Below are 21,390 nucleotides of genomic sequence, written 5' to 3' on the forward strand. Positions count from 1 at the left end.
GGATACGCGTCGATTCGCGATATTATGCAAACGCGAGGGGACACGCGTGTACGCGGCACTGTCGCGAACGCAACGGGGGCAGAACCGTAGGGGTCTGGGGGGGTGGAAGTACGCGCGCGGGATGAGAGAGAGTCATAAAATCGAGCGAAGTGAACGCCAGGAGGGAGACACTGAGTGATGTCGGTGACAGCCGCCTCTCTGCCCTCGTCCGCCTCCGCCGCCTCCTGTCGCTATTACTCACCCAACGCCGAATACCATTCAAAGTTCGAAACCGCACGTTCGCGACCCAATTCCTGCGTGGAGTCAGCTGTTCGTTCGGTTCATTCAAAGCTCGATCGACCGCCGCCGCCGGCTGGCCGTCCCGCGACCAGACGCGTTGAATTAATAACCAGGGAATAATAAAAAGGAAAAAAAACAGAGAAGAAAAGAGAGAAAAAAAGTAGTGAGAGAGAGAAAAAAAAAGGAAAAGAAAAGAGAGAAAAAAGGAGAACGATAAAACGAAACGATGTTTAACGCGCGAAAGTCGAGGGCTTTCCAACCTCTCGCCCTACTGCGGCTCTAACACCCCTTCTGCCCGAGCAATGAAATATGGCATCGAGCCGAGAATGACAGCGTCGATACGCGCTGGTCGATTCTGTAAATTCGTCGAGTCTTCGAACGCGTTCCAACGGGTCCGTCCGACGGCCGGCATTTAGCCGAGTCTCGTTATTTGTCAGGATCATCGGCTGCGTTATTTAAGACGTCGAGCTAGCGCGACGAATTCCTTGCCAAGAGACGCGCTCCTATCTCCGCGGCTATTCTACTATTTCTGGCGCGATATACGCGCACCGGCTTCTTCCTCGCCCTGGCAGAGTCGAACGAGAAATTTCGAGTGTTCCTCGACTGTCCGTTAGAACAATACGAAGAACGCGCGCAAGTTGATCGATGGCGTTAAGATTCGTAGGATTGGCCAGCAAGCGTTTTAAAGAAACTGCTTAGCTCGTCTCGACACTCTCGTTTACTGGTGGTAACCATAGGTTAGTCGTAGAATATATTCTTTATCACACACGGTTGGATCCGTTCAACGTCGATGATACAGTCGCGATTCCTACAAACGAACGCAGGAACATACATAGAAGGCTATCACTTGTTCGTCGTTTCACGGACACGGGTAGAACGGTACGCTTGTTCCGTTGGCTTCGTACAATCTTCGTGCATCACATCGAACGCGTAACAAGATTCTACCGTGAACGGTAGAGAAACCTGGATACAGAGCGGAGAGCGTGATAGAAGCGTCTGGTTTAACCGATACGGGCTTTCCTCTGTGCGAGAAGGTAAAAGCGGAACAACGCATTCTCGTGTACGACAGCGTCGTCCTCGTCCTCGTGTTCGTCGGCCTCTCGTCTCGTTCGTCGTCGTCGTCGTCATCCGTCGGCGGTCTCGTTGGTAGTGGTGTAGCGATGGCGGAGAATCCTGTGGTTCACAGTCTCGCCGGCGCGGCGCTACTTTCGCGGGCCGGTGGTAGGGAGATGGGCGGGACCAGAGGACGCATTGGCCGCGTTCGATGGGCGTGACTGCGCGCCTCCCACTCCTTCGTGTAGCACGGCGCTGATTGACAGTTAGCGAACGACTGCGGACGGCGCAGGATCTAAAACCGCGCTAGGCGCTGCTCTCCACGTTCGCTCGCTCGTTCTGCTCTTCTCTTACCCGTGGATCTACCCGGTGCTTTTTCGTGGGGGAAGAACTCGAAACACGCATATTCCCGTGGCTGCCTTTGCCTGCCGGCCCGCGCGCAACATATACACCAACCTTCCACCTTCTGTCCGCCGGAGTTACGAGTGGCACACGCAGTAGTAGTTACGGTAAGGGAGGTGGGTCGGACGCCGTCTCGCGGACAGCTCTCTCGCGCGTCACCTCTTCTCTCACTCCTCTGCGTGACCGGTTCGTTCGTTCAGTAATCGCCGCGAGGAGGAACGCGCTTCTTCTTCCGCCGCGAACTCTCCGTCGACGACGCGTATTCCGCACCGTTTCTCCACCTTGTCGCGTGGAGGATATTGCCGCTGATACGAACCGCGAATCGCTCGGCGTGTTTATTCGTTTATCATCGTAAAACAACGGGCAACCACAGATATGTAATTTGGCGCGCGGTAACGCAATATTCGCAAACAAAGAGAGAGAGATACATCGTTGCAACGCCGATACCGCCGCACCACCGACGCACGACTTTTCGTTCGTGTCGCGCGAATACGCGACGACGAACGAACTCGGCTACCACCAATCATCCGATTTAACCACAGTGGACTGTTGTTTGTCGCGTTTGTGCGACCTATGCACGGGACTTTTCTGCTTCACCACCTTAACGACAGCCCGTCGTCATCGTCCGACAGAATTATCGCGAAAGTAATATTGTCCGCATACCGAGGAGATATCTTGGTTTCTTTGTTTCGTGCACAAGTTTTGAAGCAGCAGTGTGACGCGCGCGCGATCGACGGCCACGCGAGTTAAGCCGTCCGCCCGTGTGCTACGCTCGATTTCCCTGTCTCCTTTCGTTGGAACGAAACTCCAACGACAGCCTTGATTTCGCGCCAATACTCCAACGAATACATCGTAACGAAGGATGTAAACGTGTTCCGGCAGTGACGTACGCAAACCTCTCCGGTGTTTACCCGTGCCGTTTTATCTGTGAAAACAACAATAATAATCAGTGCAGCCGAGAATTGCTCTCCGACGGCCGACGTGATAAACCGTGTGTCGATTCAGAGCAGACAGCAGCGACGCAGCAGCAACAGCGATAATATCCGTGACAACTAGAGATCGAGTGATACGTCGTGGTGATACCAATCAGTTTTCGGTAGAAACGTGATCGTGAATCCTGTCCGTCGGCAAACAGAAATAATCTGTCGTTTCGTGTCGTATATCGGTGAAGTTCGATTTAGCCGTCTTTGATATCGACGACCAAGAGAAACTTATTGCAAACTATCGTCGAATATCCGCAAGCTTAACACAAATAATAAATAACGTCGTACAGAGAATCTATGAAAGACCACGTGTTGGAAAAAGCGGACAACTCGAGCGTATAATGTGGCGAAACTGACACATTAAACGAAGAGACACGCTCCGTGGGTGCTTGTTTTGGTCTGTGAGTGTCAACGGAACATCCGGCGGTGTGATCGCGACGATGAGGAAGCACGTGTGTCCGGCCGTAGCCGTAGTCCTGCTGCAGCGTTCAATCGCGCGTGCTGAGCTCTGCTGACGCTCGCTTCGATTTCTTGCCGTCATACAGAGTATCTCGTGTCGCCGGTCGACTCGGATCCGGGGATCGTCGAGGACCGACGGAGCCAACAGCACACGTTAATAGTGGTTAAAGTGCAGTAGAACAATCGTCAAGTGCTGTGGGCCCGTTTTATTGCGAGCCGTCGGCCGCGTCTCATCTTTGGACAATACTGCGATCCATCATTGCGACGCAACGAAGCTAAGAAACAGAAATTTGGAAGCCCATAGCGAATTATTCGAGAACGGACGTTTGCCCTGGCGACGCTCTAGCGTCGTTCTCTCTTGGTCGTTCTGTGCATTCGACGAAGGCAATAATCCGCGAGTCCTCTGAGTGTGACGAACGGGAAACGGGCAAACCGATCGCCCCGATAAGGCGAATCGAAAAGTGGGGAAACCAGTGTGTGTGAAGTGTTCGAGGTTACTTGCTTATACTGTGGGAAAATACAGCCGCTACGGTGGCTCAGCACGCAGAGTTCCCCGGCGCGGCCAGGGCGTTCATGGCGCAGCCAAGGGTACGTCCATTTATCCATGATTTTACTATGTTCAGATCACGCGTATTTCCCTACCCGATCAGAATTCCATGAGAGACTTAGGTGCGTGGTTAGGAGTAAAAAGAGCTCGAGAGTGAACCGCCGTACGCATTTCGTGGATAATTTTTGCCTCGCGTAATGTGATTTATAGTTTCGTACGATTCTAGGTGTTCGCTATGTACATATCTAAATAATAATCGCAACACTCATGAACTTGAAAATCGCTGGCCGCCAATAGGTGCGCGGCTACGACCTTACCCTGGCGATCGACCGGAGATTTCGACGCTCAAGGGACTATAAATCTTTCGTATAGTGTAGCGTCGGGATAGATTTACCTTGTGACGTAACCGTTTTGGGCATAGAATGTTCGTTTGTAAGAGACGTGACAGTGTAGGTTTCGAGGTGCGCTCGCAGAATTCCGTGAAAGTGGTCCATAGATCGGATTAAAACGAGTTCGAAATCGGCAACAGGACGCTGTTTTGGACGCGTCGATACGCTGGTCAGACGATTCCTGCGTTATTCGAACAGGTCTCGATAGGACTTTGTTGTTTAACTGGGGCTTCGGTGTAATCGAGCAACTTCGAAGCTCGAGGCTCAGTGAGTTAGTGCAGGCAAAATCGTGGTAGGTAGCAGCACTCGAAGGGCGTCTCGAGGGATCGATTCATAAACGTGTAATTTTATTCTCGACTCTTGCGACGTGTGTCTCCGTTGTAGCAGCGAAATCGACAAAATTTCTCGAGTATCGCTGACGGAGTAGAAAATGGTAATTGCTTAGAAATTGGTAATATTCACGAGACAAACGGTATATTTAGGAGAAACTAGGAAAATCTGTCGTTTGTCGAGCAAAACGGGTCGCGTGCAAGTGTAGTGTCGTCGATCCGGAATCCGTGTTCAAGTGGTCCGTTCCGGAGAAACTCTCTCGAGGTAGACAACCCGAAATTATCATTTTACGTGAATATCGTGCACGGCTGGATTGACATGCTATCGAGATGCACGAATCGATATGTGAGAGCGTCTGTTGGACGCCCGCGGATAGCCGCCGTTCGAGGAATTGATTACGATTCTTGTCGTCGACTGGAATTTTGTTCACGCGACAATCATTCCGACCCATTGCTCGCTGTGGATCCCATTCCCCTTGATTTTCACTTGGCGGCAGTCTCGAAACTCTGACTGGCGCTGGTCTTCACTGTCCGTCGGATGTGAAACTGCGTCCACTCTGCCAGATGTCCTCTCTTCCTAACCTCGACTTTTATGTCTCCCTATGGGAAAGCCCTCGAACCTTTCCAACGAACGTAGGAATTTCCGTATTTTTAGGGAAAATCAGTGAAAGCCATAGGATTTTTGGACTAAAATTTCGACCGTGATTTACGAGAAATTTCTTCTATCCTGGGGTCTTATTTTTATTAAAAATTAATGGGAATAATTAGTGGAATTTTCGCGACAAAATTTTAACCAATCTGATAGAACCATCCATCGTTGTGACATTTTATTTTCAAAGAAAATTAGTGGAGGTAATTTTTCCTGCGAGATGTAAACCTGCATGATAAAACTTTGCTTGATAGTGAAATTTTATTTTGAGTGAAAATTGGAGAAAATAACCTGGAGAATTTTTCAGCTATTCCGTGACCTATAATTGGTAGAAATTTCTTTCATCGTGAAATGTTACTTTTAGTGAGAATACCGGAAAATAAACAGTAGGATTGAAGCAAAATCTGAACCGTGGTTTAATCTATTCCATAAATTTCCATTTGTTGAAATTAATATTCCGAGATAATAGTACAATTTGAAGAACTCCTTCGAAGAAAGACATCCAAGTTGGTCTGCAAGTATTTCATTAACGTTCCATTCAAGCAGCGCTCAACGCACGAAAATGGCTATCGTTAAGAAAGAAAAGGTTTCCCTTAGAACGATAGCAGCAGATGTCGAGATAATATTTATCAGCGGGTACGTCTAGTTGATCATCGTGTCATGATTTCGTCTAGCATAATGTTACTACTCTTGTAAAGGGTTAATCGGTCAGATTTTCTCTGACGTTTCTCAAATTCCAGCGACGATTACGGTTTTATCGGACACGGCCAAGTGAAAACGGTATCGGTGTCGATAAAGAGCTTTACGAGATCGTCGATAAGCGACGATTGCTCGCGTGCCGGTCGATTTTCAAGTGACGGAACTTACCTCTCGTTCAGATTCTACCGTCGGTCTCCTCTTCCCTGTATCGTATCTCGACAAAGTGCTTCTGTCGATTTTCCGTGTGTCTAATCAGTGGACGTTGCTTATCGAACTAAATATTTCCTTTTTAACGCTATCGCTCCATAATTTCCCACCCCCCTCCCATTTTATCCAACGTTTTTGCACAAAATTGCTTCGTACGAAATATCGTCTTACGTAAAAGTGGTTCAGAAATTCGACACGTTTCGAATATTTAAAACGGCCATCGATATTTATTGTCTAATATTTATGTGGCTCGCTCTGTGAATTCCAAGGTTCTTCGAAAAGTGAATATTAATCAAAAATTTGTGTCACGTTTTGATAATGGATCGTAGTTTGAACAGTGGCGTTTGGAAAAAGCAGTGAGTCGTCTCGAATGCATAATTCGAAATTCGACATCGGACGCAGCCGGTTGTGTCTAAGTCGTGCACGAGGAGACGAATGAATGTTCGTGTATACGCGGGCAAGATGAGGTTAGTTTCCGTAAAGTACGAGCAAACGATTTGTTAATATTGCAAATGATATCCTGAGGCGTTTCGATTGGTCATAAATTATTCAGAAATATTATTTGAGCAAAAGTATGTTCGATGTGTTCCAGTCTGAATTATGTATCCAGCATTCTAATATATTAATTCGATAGAAAACTTCACCTAGAAGGCACACCGATAATCTCTCTGACGCATTCGTGCTTCATAAACCTTTCATAACCCGTAATATGATTACAGCTTGGAACATTTAGTAAAAATTCAAGTCGATTCGAGTCAAAATTCAATTCGACATTTGTATTGCCGTATTCGTCTTTCGTTTCAAACACCGTTAAAAGGAAATATATATTTTCGACTTGTCCGCCGCCATCCTGGTCATCACTGACCGCCTCCACTAACTTTAATTAAGCCGTACACACCACGTTGCCACTTATATCCGTCAAACCGCAACCCTGATCGATACCAGAAAAAAACTACCCTAGCATCGAGTGTACACGAGAGAGTACACTCTAGCTCGAACATCATTGCAACTCTGTTACGCAATCTGTTTGTCTTTCGGATCGCGAAAAATGATCCACTTGGAACTAGCGATCGAAACGTTCGATGAAATCTCTTGTTCCATCAGCCATCGACTTTTGCTACACAACCGACCACCCAAATATCTTTGAAATTCAAAAAAATGTCGACGAAAAATGCTAAAAGATGCATCGAAATCACGGTATCCGAATGTCTAGTCAGATGTTTTACGTATTGTTAAAGTACGATTGTAACGGTTAAACTAACTTTGCCATCGAGAAGAACGCAAGAAACGATAAAAATCGCGAGGTCGACACGGAGGACGGAAGCAGACGGGGAGGCTTCTGTGCGTTTAATTGCGAGTCGGGCGAGCGTGAAAATAATGAGAGCCGCGGATTGGCTGGTTGTACGAAATAACACGGTGCATCGACGCGGCGTCTCAATCGCTTCTCTTATGGAGGTGCACGTTTTACCGCTCAATTTTCCTTCGCTGCTCCTTGCTCGAAATTGCCAAGATACCAAGATGCGTGCATGCACAGCTTTCGCGTGCGAATCGCTCTTTTCGTCCCATCGCCGAGCTCCGAACACCATGTAAACGGAATTCGTGCGTTGCATCCGGGTCTATCGAGCTTATCCTGTCATATTCAACCGGTTCGTCGGTAATTTTATTGCGTATGCTTCCTCAAGTCGCGGCTGTTGCCGTGATTAATGCGCACGAGACGTTCCGACGAAACGAATACTCTTTTTTTCTTTCTCTTTCCCCTTTTGGTTGTTTCTGCCGAAAAGATCGGCAGCCAGAGGGGAATTTCGAAAGTGTTTCGTCGATATGTTCGTGAATTTCGTGCTTTGGCGAATCAGTGCGCGCCGCTGTGCCCAGCGTTTTCGGGATTAAAAATTCCAAGGTTCGGTGAATAGCGGCGACGAGCGCGGATTTTTGTCCACGCGGTGGCGAACGAACCGTGATTATGTATTTATGGGTATCCATCAATCACTTTCGCTCTCCCGATCGCCGCGGATATCGGCCTTTAGCCTGTGGATTAAAGTCGTATCGATTTCTCGCGCGTTCCATTCGCTGCCCTCGACGAGGCGATATTTTTTTGTCCTTCTTTTTTTTTTTTCGCCAGGTTTCTGTAGGTTTTTCGACGGGGACCCCCTTCTGGTAACGGTATACGGGTCGGAGGAAAATGTTCGGCTGTTGAAAAAGAAAGTTATCGAGGGATTTCTGTCGCCTGACTGGTTATTTCGGAGTGAAATTTAGTGGGGGTCTCTAAATATCGTCCGCTTCCATGTGTCTTGCTTGGATGCCAGAAAATATTCCAGCAGATGTATACACCGTCCTGTCGTTTGTTTTCACCGTCGAAAAAGTATTCAGGTCGCGGGAAAATTAAGAATATTGCGTTCGGTAGCATCAGTTCGCTTCTAAACATCAACGGGCGTCAGCTTGAATAATGCCCCTTCCTTGGAATTCTACCTGTACGTACTTGTAATTCTAATCAAGTTCTTGCTTCATTTTCAATTTCAGTTCTCTACTGATATATGTCAAAATTTCTTAATCGTAGGTACTGATTACTTTCGAGTAATCAGCCTTTTTTTTTTTTTTTTTCATTATGCCACAATCTTCGTCGCGAGATAGACAAGCTTCATTGCTATCTCAAAGCGAGACGAAATTGCTCCATTTTTATTCTGCAATCTTTTCATTACAGACGGTATTCTTGAAATTGGAAGCGTTCATAATTTACAGAATATTTAAGCCAGTCTTTAATTCCATTAAATACGCATATAAAAATTTAGATATTTTGCTTAATTGTCTAAACGGTATCGTCGGAGAAAGCGCATTATACACTCTTTTTAACAAATAATTATTCAATTCTTAAGAACGTATAAGAAAAGAACAAATGTCTCGTGATAGTCGTCTCTACGCAAAGACAAAAGGCTCGATTAATCGATTTCCAATTTACCGTGCACTTTCGCGCTTCCAATTATTTCGAGCATCTTCGTAAGACGTTTCAATCTAAGCCCAGTTTCGTGCAGCAGGGTCGTAGTGGTATCGCCGAATCTTGGAGCGATTCGAGGGCTAAAATCGACGAGCTCGTCGAAAAAGAGCGGACGATAAAGCGGACGATGCACGATGCGCCCTTAAGATAGGCGAGGCACATGGCGTTGTCCCGATGCGTGCTTGTACGTCGCAATGTTTTCCAAATGTCGACATCAATCAGAAAGTAACGAACAGTCGCCGGGTCCTTTCTCTCTCTTTCTTTCTCCTCGCCTCCCTCCTCTTCTTCACGACTTCTTTCTCCGTCCTGGAATCTCAGCCATGTTTCTGCGAGCCAAGCGTACTCGATAACCGCGTCCTTTAGGCTCTATTCACAACTGGTTCCTGGTCCCGTATAAATTTCCCCGAGAGCGTGGCGCGATTAATAATCGATTTACTTGTGGAGCGTGGTCCGAGCCGCTATCGAGTCGAACAAATTGCCCGAACGATCGCGCTCTGAAATCTGTCGTTTCGCATCGCGAATATCCGCAACTTGCAAACTTTTCAATTTTTAAGATTTCTTAGAATAATCCTGTTGTGCGTGAAAGTATTAGATTTGACTATCAAGAGTTTTGAAAATCGTACGTTTAGTGGTTTTTAGTTCGTTTCTTTCTGCCGCGTGGTTTTTTTAAATATTTCTTCGATTAGAAGACGAATCAAATTTAAATTGGATTGATGCAGGTAAAAGTGTTGGAAAACCTCACTCATCGGCCATGATTCGATTAATCCACCGCGCCATCATCGTCGCGAACTACAGCCACTTCTCCGAGGCGTTCGAATATCTATTTTACATTACGTTTCATCGCATTAGCGTCGGCCAGAAGTTTATACAAGCATTGCAACTAAGCCTGTAAGCTCATGTCGTGTCGACGACCCGCAGGGTAGCCTGCACGTTAATATAGGACACCAGCACACCATACGACCACCTTTCGAAATATTTCCGTCCAACGGAACCCGTTTTTATCTTTTTTCAATTCTGACTAAACTTCAGCAACATGCAAACATTTTCGGTCGAACAAATGTTTCTTGCATTTTCATATTATCAATAATTTCTTAGCGCATACATAATGGTTACTGATAATGGTTACTGATATCGTAACAGTACGTATAATACTCTAATTTATTATTGATACGAAAACGTATTATGGGAACAGTAACTTTCTTCTACGAATGCTCATTTCTAACATAACTAAAAATACATTTTTTACCAGTCATTAAAATTTAACGTTTATTTCCACGTATTGTTCATTTAAACAAATTATTTTCCCTTATTATTATTAAGCCTTTTTATCGCACACAAACTCGAAAGCACAACATTTGCGTGAACAGAGATATTTAATTAATTGAATGAACTTAACAGCGAGTACACTGCAAGAAGCTTGGAGCGTTACGTTATTATCGAGAGTTCTCAAAATTCCTCCGCTTACTGGCGATGAAAATTTTTTTCACGGCCATACAAGATTAATAGCCAAATGGGAATGGCTTCGATATTTCTTGCCGGCGCGTTTATGCCATTTTGAAATTGATTTCGACGTGAAGGGTATGAAACCATACAGAGAGAAGGGCGAGGGAAGTAAGAGGGAGAAGGACCGCGATTGGGTTATTGGTGTTTACCTCGTCGGTTGGAAAAATTCGCCGGCGGCTGCTCGTCGATCACCGGCTAATTTTCTGGGTCCTCTGGCTGGGTGATCCGCCATTCCCGATGGATTTTCGTCGATTTATATTTCCGGTCGTGTCTATAATCGCGAGCAGCCGCGCGCGCGCGTTCACCGTATTGATCGTGAAAGAGAGGGTGCACACGCGTCTTCCGCGTCGTGCCCCTGCTCGCCCCCTTACTTCGTTCCCGGTGATTTATACCGTGGCGTTTAAGCACACTCGCCTTGACCTATCCGCTTGCAAATGAGCCACGTTTCTCGGACCACGGTGAATCCTCGAACCGGTCGATCCGATCGATCGGTTCCGTATGCCTCGAATCGACCATTCTAATGCGAATTCCATACTCGATGTGTTTGCGAGTCGAAACCAGTCGATTTTCGCAATTCCTTATGTATCCGCCTATGTATCTGTTTCCATTCTATAAAATAAATTAATGTATTTCAGTATCTACTTTCTAACGTATCATCTATTTCCTTACGTGTCAATATTTGTCGGTTTCTCTTATTTATAAATTTCCATCAAATTTAATAACGTTACACGTACGATACAGCGGTGTATGATGTTTTTAGGTGTACACAATTTTTTCTTCCTAAATTCCAGCGGTGAAATCCTGTCTGATGATTCTTGAACGTAAGAGGGATCGTTTCTTCCGAATTTCTTAGCAATTTCAACTACCTACACAGGAGAAAATTTTTACCTTTTGTTATCTTTGTCGAATTTTTTAGTAGGCTATACTAACGTTATTCATTCTTGTACGTGATATTCTTTTGATAGATTCTTGCGGTGAAATCGTCTCTACGTTTCTGATCCAAGGATTCTTAATTTTTAGAATTTCTCGGGATTCTAACATATTCGAATATCTTCATACTTCTAAATATTTCATCGAGTTTCCTAATATGTAATGCGTATGATATGTTAGTGTATGCTGTTCGTAATGTTCTTCTGTCTATCAAGAACTAATGATAGAAGCTACTTTGATGTATTTCTTCGATCATATTTTTAGATATTTTAGTAATATCTACTTACTATAACATGTGTTTATAGAGATTCTACCGTACGCGATAGTCATCTATGTACTAGGAAAATTACATCACCCTCGAAAGACGTTTTGATCCGGGAAACAAAGAAATATGCAAATGCCTGTCCTCAATCAACGCTGTCGCAGCGCAAACGTAGTGCACTAATAACGAGCATCGGGCAGCCTTTACCTATTTGCAATAACTCGTCTTATTTTCTTATTTTTCTACCTCTCTTATCGAGTATCGTTAAAATTTCCCGCTATGCGCATTTGTCGAATCGAGCGCGGCTCAGAAAAGTAAGCTCTTCAATCGCGTTATGAATATTTCATCGCGGCTGCAGCTGCGCACCGTGGAAATTCATGCCAAATAATTCGCCTCCAGGCATTCAGCGTCGTTTTACATCGGCAGAATTACCGCGCGAAAACATCTCTACGTTAACGCCAGATAAACTTCTGCATCTCGAGTCGCGAATCGACTCGCAGCGTTTTTTTTTTTCCTTTCACGCTAACAATCGCCAACCAAGAAATTATCGTTTCAATTTTATTACGAAAAAATAAAGGAACAAGCGTTGATCATAACAGCGGGTAATTTAGCTAAAAAGTTGTACTATCTTTCAAGTTCTTCGTAGGAAATAAAATCGTGGAAGCTGGTATTGCTCCGTTGCGATCAAGGCTTGAAGTTACCGCGTCCTTCGTTGCTCTCTCTCCCGTTTAAGATATTCTGCACGATCAACTAGTGATATCTTCATAGCTTTGCTCTCCATGTTGAATTATTAGACGTTAGTCGTTTTTTCTTTATCCTTCTCTGACGATCGAATTCATTTTCCTTTGCAGCTTGCCGTATTTCATGAATTTCGGGAGAACGGAAAGCTACGTATAGATCCATTCAGATTCGTTTTCCTCATATTTTATGTAGTTTCTTTTATGAAACAGGATTCTTGGTGCTGCTAACACAGTCCTCGTAACATTTTACGATCAACGACGTAATTATATCACATCTTTAACTTTGATTAAAAAATCCAACTTCGAAGATGGATAAATCATGCATCTATGACATTATGCAAAGTATATTCACTCTGTTTCTCTTATATCAAAAATGAACTTAAGGAACTAAGTCAATATCGTTTCGAGTTTGCTCGACTCGATCGCAAACCGGACAACTGGCGTTGTTTTTACGATAATGCGGTGAAATCAGATGGCTCGTTCCGTTCTGCACGAAATATTTTGTATTCCGGTCTGTAACACATTCAGCCGATAGTACTAATCAAATTGAAAGCGCACGAAATAGAACTTTTCCAACGTTTCCATGTCATTTTTGTCAACGCTAGCGATCAAAGATTCTCGATTTACCATGTAAACCATATTCCTTTCGAAATCACGATAGCCGAAGAACAACCGTCGTTCCCCTCCCCTTCCCACTCATCCCCCCCCCCAAAATCCCACAACGCATAAAAGTAATACACCGAGGAGTCCTGTTTTGCGGCCAAGTTTCAGGACAAAATACAACACACACAAGAATACACAAAAATCACGCACCAATGCGACTTAAACCCAAAAAAACAAAAAAATAAACGCAAAAACCGAAAACCCACGACACATATTAGACCATGGCTACGTCGTACCGACGCGTATCGGTACTTTTGCCTAATCCACCCTACAACCGAAATTCATTGTTTATTGTGAATAACATACACATGTAATACTCATCTTCTTGGACAATAAACGTTATAAAAAAAAAAAAAAAAAAAAAAAAACCGTCGTTCATCCTCTCTTTCATTTTCTCTTTAAGCATCCTTCTCTCTACTTTTCCATCTTCTTCTTTCCTTTCTTCCTTTATTTCGTCGTTTTTCTTTCCGTCGCGAAATTACCAGCTCTCAAACTTGACGGTCGAGCCACGTAATTAGCGATAATAATCGCCTTGCTTTCGTTTCCGCGATATCGTGACAAGGTACATGCCGCGACGAGTCAAGAAAAATCATTGGCTTCCTTATTCCTGATCGTTCCACGATCGAGATATCTTCGATACAAACTGGAGGAAACTTGCTGGCCGACGTTTCGCTGTCTCGTCCGTTTCACGATCGTTTCTCGTACAAGCTCGTTTGCCGATATTCAGAAACTTCCTCGATTTTTTGCGCTCGAAGAGCACGTCATTTACTGGCAAGTTAAGTAATTCCCTCGCACGATTCTCCGTTTAACGTTCAACGCTGATCTTCCCCGTAATCGACTCCGACTTCTGGAGGCTCCATTATGTTTCAGCGGCCAGGTTTCTAAATTCCCTTTGATTTATTTGATCGTTAATTTATTTTAGCGAACGGAATCTTTAATTCATGCTAACGTCCCGATCTCGCCACGTCTTAATTTTCTCCGCGAATTCCTCTCAAAATACGATTCCAGCGAAGCGCCTTCCACTCGATCAAATTTCAACGATTCCGCACACGCCACGTACCACGCACGCTTACGAAATTCATATTTCACGCGCGTCGCTATCCTCCAAAGGTTCGCTCCACTCATTCCACTTGCACCTCGAATTGCTTGATCGTGCGTTGCTTTCGCTTTCTAGCCATCTTGTACTATCCCCTACTCTATCGCCTCTCTTCTTGGTCCATCAATATTGATTACTCATTCTACTTACGTATATTCTACTTACGTCCAGTCCAATGATAAGCTAAACGAGAAAGAAAAAAAGGTAATAAAATAGATAGATGTAAGGAGAATAAAAAGAAGAATAAAAAAAAAGACGCAAACAGAAACGCAGAAGAGGTTTCGCAATAAATTCCCAAGTGTCCCCCTCGGTATTTCTGTAACCCGGTGTATTTTCGATTGCGCGTACACACCTCCCCGTTTGACGACGGTTGTCTCGCGGAGAGCGGAAATAAATTCCGCCTATTTTTGCGCGGAACAACCAGCATTCCACGGCTATGGCACTCGGAACAAGGACGGTCGAGTCTTCTATATTTAATGCATTAATAGCGCGAAATCGATGGATCCAGTTCGTTAAAGTTTACGAGCGCCTTAACCTGTGACATTCGACTTTTATCCTTCAATTATTTCTCACTGACACTCGTCGAATCGTAAGTTTCATAAAAGTGTATCAAAGTCGAGCGTTGCTTAGATAAGCCAGAGATAAAAGTGTCTCGTTGTTGCTGTTCGTTCCTGTCCTCGCTAATTAAAAGCGTATTAACAAATAATGTTGCTCGTTTTTCGTTGGAAGGTTCACTTACGTTCATCTCGATATCTTAATCTGCGCGAACTTATCGCGATTATCACGAGCCGCTAAGGCGGGATAATAATGATGACTGATAATAGAGGAGTAGCCGCTTCCGCGAAGTGGTATTTCAAAGCTCGCGTACGCGCTTCCGACGAAACAGAAACAGTGTATTAAACGGTCTGCACACGATGATACGTGCTGCAGTACCATCATCGATTTCTATCGATCCTGCGATAGTTGGATGATTATGTTTGGGTGGAATGGTATCCATGTGTCGGTAGTAAAAATTACTTACATCGATAGAGGAATGAGTATGTAGTACATCTTTAATTGACTACGAGGGAAGACTTTATCGGGTCCGTTATCGCAGATGACATGGAAATCTCGAGTATAGTAAACTTCTACTTATTTTTAATTATCATCAAAATAAGTAGTTTATATAACAGACGTTTATTGGTTCTCTCTATTGTTTAGGATTTGTCGTTCACATACAGTCAAAATATCCATGCGTGCTTGATGCTTCATATTTTCTTGAAATATAATTTTCCAATGTATAATCTGTGGTCACAGTCATCTAACGGGTGATAATAAGGAATATTTATCAAAAATAAATTTTGGCTTATTTTTTCTCTCTTATTTATATGTTATAGCATCACATAAAATCTACCGATCGCGAATATATAACGTAGCCTGGGTACATTTATGATTAACTAACAGAAGTTCACGTTCGGATACATGAATTCGATCGACAGAAATTCATTGAATTGGACACGAATAGTTAATTGCGCTATGTGCCTCTGTTTTCTATTAAATGGAAGTAAAATATATACGAGTCTTGTTGCACGAAATCAATTCTAAGAATCGATTGGGATAGAAACGGTCAGTTATCGAAGCACTGCTATATCTAGCTATCGAACGACATCTAATTCCGATATAATTTGAGGAAACCTCGTAAAACTAGAGAAGTCAATAAGAGCAATATGTATCAGCGTGCGAAGGCTGCTTTAAACTGCGCGAACACGTGATACCAACTAGTCTCGTAATTACATTCGATTAACAACTTTTTCGAGCTGAATGAAACCGAGCGTCGCCTGTTTTAACCTCGTAACGCGTAAAACGATTCACTCGAGTTAAGAACGATGATAAATTTCCTTCTAGTCGATACTGTTTGGCCGATGTAATTTTTTCGGTCGCCTCGAACATCTGCCAGTAGTCAAGGTGTGGGTCTCGCGTTAATTATGAGCACTGCGTTGCGCGTTTACATATATACATATACGGATATTCACACATATACATACGATCGATAATTCGTACTAATTTTTTTTTCTCGCTTTCTGGTGGTTTCAGTATGACGACGGCGGGCTGCACGGGAGTTACCTCGAGGGCGGAGGTGGCGGAGGTGGCGCAGGGCTGTACGATCCGCACGGGAGCGCCCGAGGTGTACCAGGTCTCCATCACAGTCCACACCTCGGAAGTATGGGACCTGCACATCCCCAGTATCCACCGCCCCCGCCGCAACCACCCCAACACGTTCTCGCGGCGGCAGCCGCGGCTGCAGCATCTGCGGTACCCGATGTCCACAAACGCGACAAGGACGCGATTTATGGGTGAGTTTGCCTCTTTACTCTCTGTTTTCCTTTTCTCGTCTCCTCATCTTTCTGTCTCTTTTCCCGGCTTGAAGATTTTTATTCTCATTATTCTTCCTTTCGTTAGTATTATGGAGTAGCGAAATACAATTGGAAAATACAGCCAATAAGCGATGAATATTTTTATTATTATTATCGTCCACTTTCTGTATCTGTCATAAGATACAGAATAGTAAAATATCAAGAGTATGGTAAGTTAATTTCAAGTGACGAGTAGACGAAACTTCTTATTCTTTTATGTACATCATCGGTGTTTTTCATTTTTCACTGAAATAAAATGGAACACGGAGAGCAAATAACAATTAAATAATGATTTTTTATTTACTTTTGTTGAGGTATAGGGTAGGTGGTAATAAAATAAGGTAAAAGGGTGTAAAGTGTAAATGATTTTTCTCAGTTTCGAATATTTATACTTTTTTTTTTTTTAGTTTTCTGCGAGATATAAAATTGTAAAACGAACTGTGAGAATAAATGACAAGGTGTATTGCGGTCGCAATGATGAAATCTAACCATATAGTATAGAGTATAATAACAGGCGAGTTAACGAATTACGTATAACGTTCAAGGATAATACACGTGACAGCGTGTTTGAATGATACGTATAGTTCTGTCACACGTATGGCTAGATGCAATAATATGCGAAAGTAATATGAAAAAGATGCTTACAAGATATAATAATAATCTTCGTTACTTGGACAAGTATAAGATACATAAGTATAAAAATGTAATGAAAGAAGAACGAGGAACATGTAGAAACCAAACAATTATGCTGTAACATGTTCGAATCGATGGTGTCTTTATATATAAAGAGAAATATACAAGTTAAGTACTAGTACATACCCTCGTTTATAAGTATTTACAAAGGAAGAAATTTGTCGACAATAGTTAAATTAATCATTTCATTTAGAGTAATCATTTGATTTCAGAAAAGTTACATATACATCGTACATTTTGCTATTAAAATTAAGAACTTTTCAGACAGCGATCTGATCTACTAGCTACTAGCTACTACTGTGATCTACTAGCAGACTGTAGATTTTTACGCAAATTGATATTTTTATGGGCACAAGTAGAAAAGTAGGATGTAAGTAGGAATTCGTTTCGTTTACTTTATTTCGGATATTTTACATTTTATTTTTATCTTTGTCTGTTATTTGCAATCTTTGTACTCTCTATATACATTTTTTACATCTTTAAATTTCTTATAAACAAAAATTTGCAATCTATCGATCATTTTGCAAGCTCATTCATTGGCTTATCTTAGTAATAATCCGCCCCAAAGTCTCATGTTCTCAAAGAATAAAGATTTTGTAACCCCCCCCCCCCCAAAAATATATAAATACCTAAATACTTGAATTATCATTCGATAAGGATTTTCGTTATCAACCAGTAGAATTAGAGGCAATTTGAAAATGTCCAGCAGGGAAGAGTGATATCGCGTACGATTGCAACGATAAAAGTTCAAAGTCCATCGACGTGCACGAACCTTGGAGCGTCGCGCAATTAAAACGCGCGTTTAAAATCGGTCGAATTAAAATCCATTATCAGAAGGGGGTCGGTTAATACTTAGAGGCGACCGTTTAACGCCGGCACTCGTGTTAATACGCCCCTATCGGCATTAATCTGCTCGTAATTTCGCTATACATCGGCTGACATGGAGGAATGCAGCGTTACAATGGGGTTTGATAAATCGTAATGGACACGTGATTTACATGAAAATTCATGACGCGTTACGTGTTTATTTCTTTATTGCAACACCTTCTTCCCCTTCCTCTCTTTCTCTTTGCATATTCCTTGTCGTGTGTGCTTCTCACCGTGTTACTATCAAGAAACAAAACCTTCGTGCCGGTGTCAACTTTTAATATTCAACGCGTTCGGGTTTCTTGTCGCGTCGAGGAAGGTTCTTCTTCCATTGAACTTTCCTCCCCTCCTTCGACTACACGAATAAAATAAATTTCGAATGTGCACACGTACACGAGTCCCCGACCGATGATTCATGATCCAGCCAGCCAAATTCAGAGGATCCAGCGTCAGCGTCGTTCTTTTTCATTCGCGAAACGAGGTCCAACTTTCGATCTTTCGCCATGCTGTCCGCTTTTCTCTCCTCAATATTATTTCTTACCGTGAGCGAAATTATCTTATGATCCTGCATTCCTTTCGCATTATACGTTTCGCGTTTAATAGTTCGCGTGGCAAATTGGCGTGGTCTAAAATTCTAGTCGCGTGTTTTCAATACGCACCAGTCCATTTTCCAATAATAAAATAATTCAGCATATAGTAATGGACATTTCTACTAAGGTATGTGCGTACGTGAATTTCTATTCTCTCGGTGAAATTCCAAGCTGCTGTGAATCTCAAAATTCAAGATTTCCCTCGATCTAAAATCTTGTAGATAAAAAACGTCGAAACGAGTACGTTGATAAATGTAAGTAACGAAACGCGTAACGACAGAATACGATTTATAAAAGGTACTCGATATCAACTTTGGGAAGCGAGTGTAAAATAACTTCAGCTTTAGCTCGTATCAAGAGACGCTTTCTACGACTCTCCCATCGAATGATTTCCCATTTTTTCATATCAACCGCGTTGGATTCGCAGCTCAGAAAAATAATAGCCAACCTTAATGGATTGCGCTTCAACTCTGGCAATATATCGACGTATTTCAACAAAAAATAAATGAGAAGATTAATAAAAAGAGAAAAACATAGATCTACGCGTGAAAGGTGATTGAGGGAAACGATGGCGGAAGGTGGGTATGGTGAGCAAACGCGTTTCGAGGCTGTGCCTCGTGCCACGCTCCCAGCAGGCTCTGAAACTCGTCAATTGGCCGTTTTACGAAGCGGCTCGGCCGTGTTCCGTGTGATTTATAGCCGCGAGATGGCCCGATTTCTGGTATACATCCTAGAACGGGAGCCTCATTATTTCCTGCACCCTGTAATTTGTCCACTCGTCGTGTGCCCCGGCCGCCGATCCCGAATGGATTCCAGCGCTTTCTCGCAACCGTCTCGGAGGGCCGTTACGAGGCGGCGTTTAGCCCCTTCTAAGCCGTTCATTTCCTTGCTCGTTGATAAACTTGTGTTTACAAACTGATCGTGTACGTTCGTCCAAGCCGATTGAGTCGTTCAGGTGAAATCGACCTGCTGCTGTCGTCGTCTAATCCGCTCTCGTTCGCCACCGCGACTCGTCTCTGTCTTCGTTTAGACGTGGAAATTGCGGAGGATTTATTTGGACATTGCGAAGACAGCGACCGGATCGTTGCCTTATTTGATAGTCTGTCTATTTTGGATGGACAGCGCGTGATTTAGGATGTAAAGTCGCGGAAAGCAATTGGTTAACCCTTTCGAGATTAACGCGAGAATACGTCACGAAAATTAGCGGGTATAGTTAACGATTAAACGTCTTATCCACTACGCGGTAACGTACGTTCTCCGACAGGATATTAGAAATCTAATACCTTACAGTAAATAATAAATCTAACGCCTTGTCTCCACTTATTAAAATAAATTATTAATGCCCAATTAAATGCACTTTGCCGATCGAATCTACTTATTCGAACCTGAACGCCAATCATGTAATTTCCAATTATATACGTGAATTGTTTTTTACTCATTTGTACTCAAATCATAAAAGATATAACTTTGAAAAAACGAAGCTGGCTCCCCGCTGGGGGTAGCCGCCCACATGCTATATTTTTTTTTTATTTATATATATATATTTTTTTTTTCTTTCTTCACCAACAAGATATAACACTTTACCAAATGTCCATAAGGCCAAATTGTAAAATAACCAAAATAAAATAAAAAAAAAGTTTAAGCATTAAAAAAAAAAAAAAAAATTTGTACTCAAACAAGCGATCACTCGATAGTGCCAAATTAACAAACTACTCTCCCTTTCTTAATCTCTGATCGACAAAATTTCTATCAAATTTCTATAAAAAATTCTATTCGTCCAAGATGTTATCGTGGACTGATCAATGGCGAATAAGAAGAGGGAAGTGCAAAAAATTTGTTCGAAACGAGCGTTGATTTTTGCTATGGTTTTACGGCTGCACGGCGATTGCACGAAAGAGCTTTACGTAAGTCTGGCAGGCAGACGTAACACACAAGCGAATCTGCCAATCACGGCTGGGCTCGGATCCTTATGCAAGGAGCATGATTGGCCGAGTCATTTATGGATTAGACGTCTTACGCAAATCTCTCGTTCTCTCTCTTCGGCAGCACACCGCGGAACACACGTTTGGCGTTTGTCCGTCCCATGTTCGCTCAAAGTGCTTCGTGAATTCGTACGCTGAAGCACGGGACTGTGGTCCTGTTTAATATTCTATTTTTCTGATTGACGATAATTAGTGCATTAGAGTGACGTTTCAACAGATGAGCGGCTAATGAATATTAATGCACTGTTTAATGGAATTGATCGGTGCGCGTCGGCTCTGTGATTACATCACATGCGTTGCAGTTAGACAGCCACCCGGTAAAACAGGATCCCGAGGTTTTATTTCGGTGTCTAGCATATGTGTCTGACTTTTTCCCCTTGGCAAACAGTTAAAATACTTTTCGTGCTCGGAAAAATCCAGGTTTAATTATTTACTTGGTTATTAGCAATTATTACATTTATTTGGTTACATCGAAGTCTGTCAGTTTGATATCAGATACCGATAGTGAAAAGAATCGAAACGAAGAGAGAGGTACAGGAGAGATAAGAGGAATCGAAAATAGAATAGAGGAATAGATTTTAAATTCGATTTTAAATTCGACAAGCGATAGTGTTTTATCAGAGAAGGTTCGACGCTTGATAGCAGTTTCCTTTGAGGGAGCAAGGAAACAGCTGCAAAAACCACCT

At 43.1% G+C, this 21,390-nt stretch overlaps 1 protein-coding gene across 6 annotated transcripts in view; it reads left to right on the plus strand.

Moving 5' to 3' along the window:
- Window positions 1-1,573: 1,573 nt before the first annotated feature.
- Window positions 1,574-21,390, plus strand: part of LOC132912407 (homeobox protein homothorax) — a 502,412-nt gene continuing 482,595 nt past the window's right edge. For 5 of the 6 annotated variants that reach the window (XM_060969789.1, XM_060969791.1, XM_060969794.1 and 2 more), the window contains exons 1-2: window positions 1,574-3,764; window positions 16,253-16,512. In XM_060969789.1, the coding sequence (XP_060825772.1) occupies window positions 3,750-3,764; window positions 16,253-16,512 (275 nt within the window). In that variant the 5' untranslated portion in view covers window positions 1,574-3,749. Of the gene's footprint in view, window positions 3,765-4,621; window positions 4,707-16,252; window positions 16,513-21,390 lie in introns of those variants that run through there. The other variant, XM_060969795.1, reaches the window with a different exon arrangement.

Source organism: Bombus pascuorum, chromosome 12 (assembly GCF_905332965.1).
Source record: "Bombus pascuorum chromosome 12, iyBomPasc1.1, whole genome shotgun sequence".
NCBI classification, from domain to species: domain Eukaryota; kingdom Metazoa; phylum Arthropoda; class Insecta; order Hymenoptera; family Apidae; genus Bombus; species Bombus pascuorum.